The 12,099-nt window shown below is 40.5% G+C and overlaps 1 protein-coding gene and 1 long non-coding RNA gene across 2 annotated transcripts; both read left to right on the plus strand.

Annotated features, from left to right (window-relative positions):
* Positions 1 to 111: 111 nt before the first annotated feature.
* Positions 112 to 1,908, plus strand: si:dkeyp-69e1.8 (uncharacterized protein LOC100001340 homolog). Its single transcript, XM_049746102.1, has 3 exons — positions 112 to 272; positions 503 to 651; positions 832 to 1,908. Exons 1-3 carry the CDS (start codon positions 248 to 250, stop codon positions 1,684 to 1,686), a joined length of 1,029 nt encoding a protein of 342 aa, XP_049602059.1. The 5' UTR covers positions 112 to 247; the 3' UTR covers positions 1,687 to 1,908.
* Positions 1,909 to 2,550: 642 nt separating this feature from the next.
* On the plus strand, positions 2,551 to 12,099 carry LOC125984199 (uncharacterized). Its single transcript, XR_007486859.1, has 3 exons — positions 2,551 to 2,581; positions 3,285 to 3,348; positions 11,552 to 12,099. It is a non-coding gene; the product is annotated as an uncharacterized lncRNA (long non-coding RNA).

Raw genomic sequence — 12,099 nt, forward strand, 5'->3', positions numbered from 1 at the left:
CTATTTTTTATTTACAAGAGGTCATTCATAATCTCAATAAAGCCAAATTGCTTTGATATACAATTTTATATATAAAAAAAAGGTTTGGGCACCCCCTGATGTATTTCCTCGATGTGACAGTAGTCGGCGCTGCGCCCCCATGTTACACGGATACAGTTGACCGTCAACAGGGCGAGTCATCCTGCAGGAATGAGGAAACGTCCCCGCCTGATGATTCCTCGCTAAAAACGACAGCAAACCGTTCGACATGTCCGCTTCTGGTGTTCAAAAAGGTCGGTCGGGGAGGTATACTTATGTAATAATGAAGGTGTTTCAAAGCGATGACATTTTGGTCGTAGAAAAGTTTGTGTAATGTTGAAAATATGACGCTAACGAAAAGGGCGCTGGTGACAGTTCATTCTTTTAAGTCCACAAACATATGATCAGTTTTTAACTTTAAATCGCGCATGAAACTCTATCAATATTAATAATGTAAAGCATTATGCATCTCGCTTCTGCGCAGAGTTGAGGGTGGTCGTGCTGGGCCGCAACGGCACAGGAGGGCGGGCGACGGTCTGCAGCATCTTGGGCCTGCAAGACACAAATCAGGGAAATGATGATCCAAATTCTAATGACTGTTGTAAATACAGAGGAGAAGCCGCAGGCAGACAGGTAGGACCGAGACAGGACACACCCATTTTTACATATTTATTTTATATTATATATTTTTATATTATATATTTATTTTATATTATATATATTTTTTATATTTTTTTTACTTCATTCCTGTACAATTCACTATTCACATTTTTTTTCCCCTTGGTGTTGTCTTTCCTTAATTTTTGTGGCTAGGTGCTGGTTATCTCCAGTGCAGATTGGTTCAGTTCAGACATCGACCCAGAGGAAAGAAGAAGACACATCTCCTCCTTGATTACTTTATCCAGCCCGGGGCCACATGCATTTTTGTTGTGTGTCCCTGTGAACGAACCAGCTGACGGAGAAACCAAAGCACTTGATGTCCTGGAGAAGCTGTTAGGCCCCTCCTCGGTCAGCAGAAACACCATCATCCTCTTCACCAACATGGAAGAGCTGGAAGAGGAGGAGACGCTGGAGGATTATCTCATCACGTGGCGTAAGGACCTCCGTACACTGCTGGAAAGATGTGGTGGTCGATATCACACCTTGGAGACCCAGAGTGAAGAACCGAAGGCGAGCGAAGCTGTTGAAAATCTGCTAAACAAAGTTGAACAGGTAGTGGAAGAGAGTGAAGACCAGCACTTTAGCTGCCCTCTTTATCAGGAGGTTAGTGAACAAGTGAAGAAGAGGCAGTTGGAACTAGTGAGACAAAGGAGGGAGGAAGCACATGATGATCCCTCACCTCTTGAAGACTCAGAGGTGACTGATGAAGACATGGAGGAAGTCCTGGAAGAGGCAGAAGGAAGCATAGGAGACCTAAATGTAGACTTAGATCATATTTTCCCCTCCTCCAGGATCTCACCTTCCTCTCCTGCTGCCTCTTCTGTCCGAGGCTTGTGGGAGAAGTTGGTGGAATGGTTGAGATGGCTGCCCACTATGGTGAGAAGGGAGGCCTTGCTCGGGGCTCTCGTCGGGCTCTTTGTTGGTGGGCCCATTGGAGGCATGGTGGGTGCCACTGTGGGCTCAGTGGCTACTGAAGTGGGGAGGAGAAAAACACAGAAAACAAAATAATCATTCAAATAAGAGTAGATATTGCCAAAAAAAGTATTATGCTTTAAGTTGCACCTTGAAGTCATTTCACTGTGTTCAGCATACACAGCTAAGCTAATAGCTCACATTACCTGCTGCGGCATGAAAACTGTTTTTTAATGACACACTGAATTAATCAAATGCTTTATTAACTGTGATAAAAGCAATTAATAAAAGCAATGTGGTTGGCCTTGTTCAATTTCATTCTTTGTTGAGCATTGTTATCCAGGGAATTTGACTGAATTACTTTAAAAAATATAAATGAAATCAAATATTTAATTCATACCCCATTGAACATAAAGTCCCAAATAAAACATCAAAAGTGCAATCCAAAAAAGTCACGGGAAAAATTGCTCAAGAAACCTCCACATGGTGGCAACATAAACCTGTATAATGGCGATAAAACGGAATATTATCTGGAGTGCGCAGTCTAATATGGATTTTTTTTTTTTAAAAGCACTTTGCAAATGTAATTTTGGTTTATAGCGTTGAAAGCAAGACAATATTATCATTATTGTGGTTATAGCCTGAGACTAAAAACATTTTGATACGAATGGTATTTTTTGACAGCGAGCCGCGTGACGTCACGGGCACGACCCGGAAAGGGTCAACATAAGAAGCGCACCTGCAAATAATTCATGCAACCTTACCTGTTTATTTCCGTAAAAATATGCCGAGTACACACTTTGATCGTCCACATATGAAGCATGTGTTCTTTATTCATTTCCCGAAGCCAAAAACTCAAAAGGATAAATGTGGGTCAACTTGTGCAAAGGTGCAAAATACCTGTTGAACCCAAGAAAGCTTCATATGTCTCTCGTTTGGGGGTCTTAGTCCTACAGATGACCCTTGCCGGGCTACAACTTGCACGGAAGTGGTAAGCCATTTTGATTATTTTCATTCATTTTTACTTGGTTTGGCGTTTGGCCCTACTCTTACCGCCTGAGGAAAAATGTTAAAATGTTTCTGCCTTAGTTGTTTGGACTGGTGGTTTTCGATACTGACTATTTAGGTATCGATTCGATACCGAGTAGATACAGGGCCAGTATCGCCAGTATCGATACAGATACTTACAATAATTAAGGTGGATGCATTGAAATGCCAATTGCTGTTTTTGTGACGTTTGCCTTTTTAGTATTATTGTATTTTTTTGTGCAATCAATTCTAACGGATTAATTATTCAAGTAAAGTTATTTGTGTTATTATTTTTAAGCAAAGTGATAATTATTTTTGAACAGGAGTTTTGTGAGTGGTGTAAAAAAATTGAGAACCACTGAAAAGCCTAAACTCCTGGTTAGTGCATTGCGGCCACAGAGTAGCATGATAATATAATATTTTTACTTCAAATTTAATGTAATCCCTCAAGGAGTATTTCTAAAATGAATGCCCAATAGTCAATATAATTCAAAATGTAACAAATTAGCTTCCAATTTATCGTAAAGAAACTTGTGGGCCTGACTCGGCACCATGGAGGCTTTGGCCGGCCGTAGTAATAGCTATCACCTGTTTTTATAACTTTCTGACTTGAAAATTATTATCTTTGCAGCCTTTCACAATCACTAAATAATATTTCTTTTCAGAGCGGAGGTGCTTCAAGGTCACAACGATGATGGACGTTAAGGATAATTCGATCCAGTCCAAAGGGTAAGTGTTGATATCTTCTATGCTGAGATGCATGTTTACTGTTAGGAGGAAATCAGTGGAGGATGAAGAGTATCTAAAGTTGGCTGTGGTATAGGGATTTATGCTACATAATTTCCACCGTGGACTACTGATGCAATGGGAACCGTTTCTGCCAGACGTTCCTCCTGACACAATAGCAGGTTATGACTTCTACAATGATGTAATTGATACTCTGCTAAAACCATCAGCCATGGCCCATCCTTACATCTCTCATTCTCATTCACTTGGAGGCTCTTCCACGGGAACAGCTAGGCGTTTCCGAATGCGGGTGGTCCGGCCTTGTGGGAGGGAGCGAGGGGAGAGTGAGGGAGAATTAGCCCTGCTCTCATGTTTCCCAAAGAGAGAGGGATGGAGGAGGGAAAAAAAAAAAATCTGACATGAGGAAGAGAGAGTGAGTTAGAAGGAGCGAGAGAGTCAAAGCTTTGAGACTCCACATCTGTCTTCCAGATGTGACCGCCGCAGTTGTCTGAAAACTGGTGGGGGGAAAAGTTAAAAAGTAAAGGAAAATTGGTGCTAAACAGTTTTTTATTGTTAGGGATTACACATGCAGAATAGATGCTTAGGATATCCCGCCCTTTCTCCTTATGAAAAAGCAATGAAATAGCACGCTAAAGCCCTCGAAGCAAGTGTATATAATAGAGCACCTGTCCAAATATACTCGGTCTTAGGGGGACATAAGATGGGGAAGCATTATGACAAAAATGTATCAATATTTAGATTATGCTTTAAGATAGACAAAATAATGGAACAAAGAAGCATATCTGATCAAGAAAAGTCTGTTTGTTTTCTCGGGGGCAACAGAGGTGGGAAGTAACAAAGTATACAAAAATTTAATATTATGGTTCCCCATTTTATAAAAAAAAAAATCCATTTTGTCATATTTGGTGTAAATCATGACAATCTGACTCAGTAAATGATAAATATGATCTGTGTGGAAAAAAATTGTCACCTTATGAGTCTTATTTGATTTGCAAAAAACCACCGCGCCTAAAAAAAATCAATCAATCAGAGATAGTGACACTCACAATAAGTGACTTCTGTCTCCAATTGGTTGTTTTTCATCAGACGCAGTGGTTTCTTGCTAATCAAGTAACACAAGGGCCAGAGATGTTTTTATATATTTTAAATCGTGGCTACGAATGTCTGGTTATACCAACAATTTTAACATATTCAATTTTATTGAGTAATTTTAGGGGGCAATGCAAACTTTCCATAGAACAGTTTGATGGCTTCCACTTTTACCATTTTTTTTTACATGAATATCTTTGCTTTGCTCTGGGGAGCAGACAAGGTGGTCAGCATGATGCTGGAAGATCAGACTTCATAGAAGAAGAGGGAGAAAAAAAAAGTCATGGAGAGAAAAAAAAAAAAGACAGAATTGATTTGTGCCTGTGTGTGTAAAAGCAAAACCAAAATCTGAACAAACATGAGAGGGAATCACCAGTGAGCCATCATTAACACACTGGCTGGAAGTTTTGCTCCTCTCCCTCGGTGCATAAATGTTGTTCTAAGGTCCTTGTGGTCCCTCTCTGGATTTGGGGGCAGTCCGTCATGTTAGGGATGGTAGACGTCGCAATATTTTTCTGTTATCACCCTATGGGCTCGCAAAGACAGCAAACCAAAGGAAAATAAACAAGATGACACACTTTTTCCTTCCCAGCAGTAAGCCAGTCTCCCTACTGCTGATTTACACCGAAATAACATGCTATGATTAAATACTGCAGACTAGCTTCCTCAAAGCAGACAATACTGTAGTCCAAAGAAAACATTCCAAATAGTTTACTCGTACAGTAAATACATTTGCTTAACAATCTCATAACTTCACTTTAGCACTGGAAGGATAAAGTGTAATTATTCTAAAGAGGCCAAAATAACACTCGATAAAACCTGCACCATCCAATGAGATTCGATTCAAAGAGCCGCAATAAAGTTAATAATGCACAGATGTGTTGATATAATATATTTATTCTTATGGTTGTCGTAGTATTTCCTCACTTGTGTAGCTCACTAAAGTACCCAAAATATTATTTAAAAATACCTCTCAATATAATATGGGACAGTCCTACAAAATAACACACAATAATAAATATCACATTAATGTCTGGCTGTGTCGAAAAATAAATCATAAATCAGCATAAGGTATATTTAACAAAAAGGGTGATTGGGTTCATAAATAAATAAATAAATAAATAAATAAATAAATAAATGAGGGATATTTTAACCAATATGAAATAAATATTAAGCAAATACAATGATTTTTTTTTATCATGAGTTGCAAACAACTTTTTAATGTAGTCTTAAGTGTAATAAATGTAACTGAGAATACAATTTATATTATTTACCAAATCAGCAACGCAATAGAACTAAATATGGGCAATATCAGATGTATATGTAATTTAAAATTATTCCAAATGAATTGTCCCCAAAATAATATTTGTGATAATAACAGAAACAGCACATCAATTATGTACAGTAGTAGGTAAACCAGATCAAGTCATTAATTAATCTCGAGACAGAATTATACGACTCGTAATAAGTCAAACCCTGTGGCTCAAAAGCGGGATGTTAATCTGAGCAATGCAACGTTTGAACACTTTTTATCTGATCCAAGAGCTGTAAGTGTGTCAAACGGCCGGGTCTCGCTCCTTCTCTCTCTGGGAGCCCTCTCATCTTTTTCCCATTAGTGCTCTTTTTATGTTCCATCCGAGCGAGTGTGTGTGTGGCTGCAATTGTTTGTGTGTGTGTGTGTGTGCGGGTGAGCATTTGTGTCCAGCTAAAGTTTATTTTTATTGAGTCGTAAAAAACTCCCAAGAGCATATGATTTATCCTGTCATACCTGTATATGTAAAGCATTTTTATTTTACAGAATGACACGCACTGTTTTTCAAATTTGTTGGACCGTCATGAAATTTTAGCTATTTATGGGTCTCTAAAGTTCAGAGCTGAGGATATTCATGGGAGAAATATATTGAATTTTGTCTATTACTTTAAAGGGAAAATGGTAACTTTTGATTCAGTTTTTATGTTAGAATAGTAGTGAAGAACAACAATTTAAAAAATATATAAAATAAAATCTTTGTGGTAAAGTCTCTGAACTGATTCAAGTGCTGCACTTAGTAAAAATAAAAAAGTACAGACCCTAGAAATTTAATTCACTATCAATTTAAAAAATATATATTTTATAATCACTTCAAATAATACAAAAAAACTCTTATTTTTAATTTAAATTTTACATTTACAAAACAAGTTGACAAAAATGGCAAATTAGTAAATAGCTGCAATTGGAAAAAAAACTTTTCTTTTATAGTTTTTGAACGCCAGAAACTATTTTTATAGTCCCGCAGGCTGACACATTTCTCATTAATCTTCCTCTTCGTCATTGTCAACAACTTTAAACATTTCTCCTAAATAAGATCATGACTGTGGAATATTTCCGATAATCGATTGATATCTCAATGACGGTCGATACATCATGTCATCGCCTTGCAGAAGTTCAAAAAGGTGACAAGCCTAATTTGTCACAACAAAGAATATAACATTTCTGCTTTCAATTACAGCGAGCAACAAAAAATTGCAACTTAAGTAACACTATTTGCACTTCATTACGACTCTGAAGTTGTGTTGGAGCTGTGAGAAGACAACTTACTCGCCGAGCCGAGACCCATGGCCGAATCATATGGTCCGCATAAAGCGACATGTGCTGTTGGCTCTTAAGTGGAGTGCATGGAGTAGCGGGGGCGCCTTTTTGAAGCTTTGAGAGCCGTCTTCTCTGTAAAGGACACCATTGTGTGGTTAGGTCGCAGCCTTGTCACAAGCTGAGCTCACATGCTACCCGTCAGTAGTATTACAGGGCTTTGGAGGGATGTGATTGTATTATTCCTGTTGTAACACTCGGCTAATTCAAGGCAGATTTGACCCTCCGCCTATGTTTCTCTTCTATTGGATCAAATCGAAACCCTTGGCTCACCACATGAATGCCCCCGGTTGCGTTCGTACACACGGACTGTCACTCAGTTTCATCCGCTGCGTATGCTAGCTTACGCTAGCTTTTGCTACGTCATGGAATCTGAGAGAGCGGACGAAGGGGAAGATAGGAGATATATAAATCTGGAATTGTTTTCTCAGAGCTCACTTGTCCCATGCCAGGAAGAGTCTGAGATCTGACCCGTGCCACCACAGAAGACAATCTTTAAATAGGAGCCTATTTGGAGACACTTTACAGTTGGCTATTACTACGCCATTACTGCCAAAGTTGAAGCGCCACAAAACAACACTGAGAAGGGTCCAGCTTTCATCACAGCAATACGAGCGACTGCTCGCCGCCAAACACATAATCATTGCTGGTCAAGGGCCCATTATTGTCATATCTCCTCAAACCCAAAACACACACTCGGCTAACACTCGACCTTGAGCTAACAAGGCGAAGCTTTTCCAATGACCGCATTGCAAGAGACGAGCAGATTGCAGGGACGAGCCGCTTGTTTTGGGCTTGACTTTTGAGTCCAGCGAAGGAAACATGAAGCTCTTGGGTGCCGCCGAGATCCCCCGGGGGTATCCAAACCCTCCAATCTGCTATTGGAATGGAAGAAAGTCTCACGAAGAGGGATGGGCCTCTGATTTGTTTTGCGGTCTTTTTGAAAGTCTCCATTTTTGCAGCAGGGGAGGAAGAGGAAACACCAAGTTAACACGACAGGAGAAATAAGATGAAGATGTGCAGATACACTCAAAGAGGATTTTGGAGTCAATATGGAAATAATCAAATGTTTTGTTTTGGTGCTATTGCATCCTTTCACGTAGTCTATCTGTCACATAAATTGAATTACCGCTGCGCTCAAAGTCGTCAAAGTCGAGAAGGAAAAAAAATCGCAGATGTTTCTGGGCACTCTTGCCGATGTCACATGAATAGTGATCAAAGCGCGTGTCCAATCCCTCCCGTGACATCTTCGTCCATAAATGTGTTTTAGTTTGTGCATGGTTTGCGTAAAGGAGCAAGGACCCGAGGGGGGACGCGAGTGTGTGACAGACAAATCGTGAGAGAAGTTGGCGCATCGTGGTGGCTTTCATGTACGCTTGGAGCCTGATCTTCTGGAATAGATATGAGGAGGGGAGATAATGGGACAAATGTCTCATCCAACCACTACAGTAGAAGACCGTATGGGACTTGCGTGTTTGGCTGGGTAATTCGGAAATGGCTTACACACACATGCTCGGCCATGGGTGTAAACTATTGAGATGCCAATCACAAAGAGCGATGAAGTGGAAAGAAGGATTTTCAACATCCTCAAGCAGTTCAGACAACCACCGTGCCATTAAAAGGAAACAAAACAGTTCCGTCCATATGTGAATCTTGTCCAACTCTCTTTTTGGAATAAACTTACACGATCGGATTCACTCACCAATCTGCTGTCCATATGTCGGACTTCCTCTTGGATGGAAAACTTTAGCGCATACTGAATGTGCATGTAGACATTCAAAGCAGGGACGTTTAAAGACCCTGAAGTCGAACGATTAGTATTTTGATATTTTTTGATGTGGTACTTGTGATTGAAAGAAGGGAAAGCCTTAGTTATTGCGATACAAAATGATCTCGAGGTAGCGTGCTAGCTGCTAGGCTAATGTCGTCATTTCAGAATTGAGTAATGATGGGGAAAATGAAGCTTTAAATTTATTTTATGCACCTGTTGTGAGTTATGCCAAGTTTCGGTGTTTTTAGCCCAAAGGAGTCCATAAACACAACTGGTTCGTGAAGCATATTTGAAGCTTCATTTTCACATTACCAGGATTAATCAAAGTTTGACTTATAAATAAACTCGATGATATTTGTTAGAGATAAATGGGGGGGAAAAATTGTGTGTGGTCACATTTGGAGCTTCCACAGTGGACTGTGGTCCATGTTTTTGTGTGACCATGCCTTGCTTTGTCTAAAACTTACATGTGTCATCTAATGGACTCCAAATACGCCTAAGGCCCTTAAGACCCAGGACATTGCAGCGCAACCAAATCATACAGATATGAAATCCATCAAGCAGCATCCCTCATTTTTCTTCCAAAATGACTTCATTCTCAAACATAATGCCAGAGCTCACTCACAGCCAACATTTAAATCCATCATCACTCAATGAAATATCACAGGCTGCACAAGCACCCGGGATTTGAAAAACGATTTCACATATTCACACAAACTAATAATTAACGGATGCTATGACTCAACATGTTATTTTTCAGAGGAGACTGTCATGTTGATTTAACAAGGAAGTTAAGACAGCTGAAGTCAGTCCTTGTATGTTGATCGTGACCATGACACATTAAGTATTAGGACCCCCACCCTTCCTTATGCTCTATTAAGGCCGGGTGGTCCAAATCCAGCTCCAGCTTATTAGTGTGTGTGTGTGGTACCGTCACAACACAATATAACATTTTCTACATGCAAATCGGACTTAAACAATGCACACACGTCTACCGCAGAAACAACAAGGCTACCATTGACACTGACTCCCCCCCTCCCCTCCCTTTTCACCTTCATCATCACCCTCCCTCCCTCCCTCCCACGTTGTCCGCAGGGGCCGAGAATGCGGTTCAGGTGCAGGACTCTGCTGTTTCCAATTATCAGAGTATAAATTAGTGTAGCGCTCCCCTGTCTTCTCTCCAAACATTGCTGTCTCTTCATCCTTGTCGACCCTCCACGTTTCACTCCGGCTTTGACCTCCCCCCCTTTTATATGGTGGTGACACGTACATTTTTGCCTTTACGGCTCTAGTAACCCCCCCTGCACTCTTCCAAATGCTCCACTCCGTTCTGTCAAAGTCCATTTGGTATAAAATCTTGCTTTATTAGCCGGTGAGAGTATAAATCTACTGTCATAACGATATTTGAGAGGAACATTACTTCTGGTTTTACGATAAATCGGGTTACTGTAAAACAGGAGGCCGCAGATTAGGTTTCAATGCGATTCTTTTTTTTTTTTTTTTCTGTTTGAGAGTGTTTTCTTCCATAGGTCAGTCTGTTAGAGCGCGTGTTATTTTTCCAGGGTGGAGAGATCAGCTGCAGTGTAGCCAAGTAGGACCTGAGGTCATCCTGGCACTGAGAGTTCACATCTGTTCAAATAAATCCTCCACTGTGCCATAAGCAGTAAAAACACTCTTGCACATGCACTGTCCACACACACAACCGTGCGTGTGAGAAATTGTGGAATGTTTCAGCTTTACTGAAAATAAGATCATTAAAATAATTCCAATATTGTCATATTTATGTTCATCAAATAAAGGGTTTTATTAGGATGAATAATTTAATTCTCTTTGCATGCTGTTAAAATTGAGAATATATTAGGGTGACATAAGAAAAATAAATTAGGATTATTAATATTAATTATGATTATTATCGAAAATATGAAAAACATGATTAAAATGAAAGCAAATGGAATGTAAATTTTACAATTTTATAATTATTATCATCTTTTTTTCCAGTGTGAGAACAAATAGTGTTTAACTTGCTCCCCCCCACCCCACATTCCTTACTTTGGCACCTGTCATATGTGTTTTTTTTATTTTGTCTTTTTTACAAACTCGAGCTGCTGTTGCAAAGGACACGCCACACGGGAGAGAAATTTACACAGCGTGTCCTCCCCAGGCCGTGAGCTGTTCACAGGGATCAAATACTCCCAAGGTGCCATGTGTGTGAATGTATCTCTATTACTGAAGGTCCTCTGATGGGAGCACCACCAGAGCTTCCACCACAGCCTTGTTCTCCACCTCAGAGTGCCCTCAGAGCAGCGTTTTATAACTCCCTGTTGGGAAATTCAAAGAAGACAAGAGGAAAAATAATATTTAAAAAAAAAAACATCTAGGGTTAACTGGGCTGCTACTCTGAAGAAGGACGGATGATAGAGGAGCTTGTTGGCTGCAACATTAGACAAAATGTTTCTCCGTTTACTGCCGCCCCTGACCTTCAGCTGCCTGGAACATGTTAGAGACATGCTAAAAAAAGGTGAAACAGATGATGAGAAGAGAAAGGGTGAACTCCCCCCCCCCCTCCCCCTTCCAAACAAGCCCACTGATGTGATCCTCCTTGCTCTGCAGGAGTCCAGAAGATAAACAACGTGTTGGCTTAAGAGTAACTTTCACTTCTTCCCTCGAAGTTCAATTCAGCGTTCCCTCTCTCCATCCAGATGTTTGGCCCGACAGCAACGACAAGCGGACGCAGAGGACCTGGGGCGATGCAGTAGGGATCTCCAGCGTGGACTGGAATGCTGACCCTCTATCCATCTCCATCAGCCGAGATACGTTTGTTTGACTTGAGATGTGATTGTGTTTTTTCTTCCCCACACCTGCAGCTTCCTCTGAACTCTGCCCCCTCCCAACCCGTTCAGCACCACCCTTGACCCCCTTTTCTCCTATTTTGACTCTGTGAATTGTCGTTGATCGATTGCTTTAGTTTGGAGTAGTACCAATCGTGCTGCTACTACTCATGTTTTCCATTCTCCTGTCGCGTTGCTTTACGGCCAAAAGGTCGAGGAAGGTCTTTTTTTTTTTTTCTTTTTCCCAGCTCGGCATTTTAATCCAGTCAAGTTGTGAAATGAAACAGGCGTGCTACGTGTGCTGACAGCTTTGGTCTTTCCCTGCTATTTGCTGTCATTTGCCTTGTGATTGACCGCCGGGTTGCGGAGGAGTCGCGTGGTTATCTTTGCATAAAATAATAAACCAGCCCAGACTTGCA

Source organism: Syngnathus scovelli, chromosome 16 (assembly GCF_024217435.2).
Source record: "Syngnathus scovelli strain Florida chromosome 16, RoL_Ssco_1.2, whole genome shotgun sequence".
In the NCBI taxonomy this organism is placed as follows: domain Eukaryota; kingdom Metazoa; phylum Chordata; class Actinopteri; order Syngnathiformes; family Syngnathidae; genus Syngnathus; species Syngnathus scovelli.

Coding starts and splice junctions, on each gene's coding strand:
- si:dkeyp-69e1.8 (XM_049746102.1), top strand. CDS start 248: ATGTCCGCTTCTGGTGTTCAAAAAG. Junction 273..502: donor CGCTTCTGGTGTTCAAAAAG/GTCGGTCGGGGA, acceptor GCTTCTGCGCAG/AGTTGAGGGTGGTCGTGCTG. Junction 652..831: donor GAGAAGCCGCAGGCAGACAG/GTAGGACCGAGA, acceptor TTTTGTGGCTAG/GTGCTGGTTATCTCCAGTGC.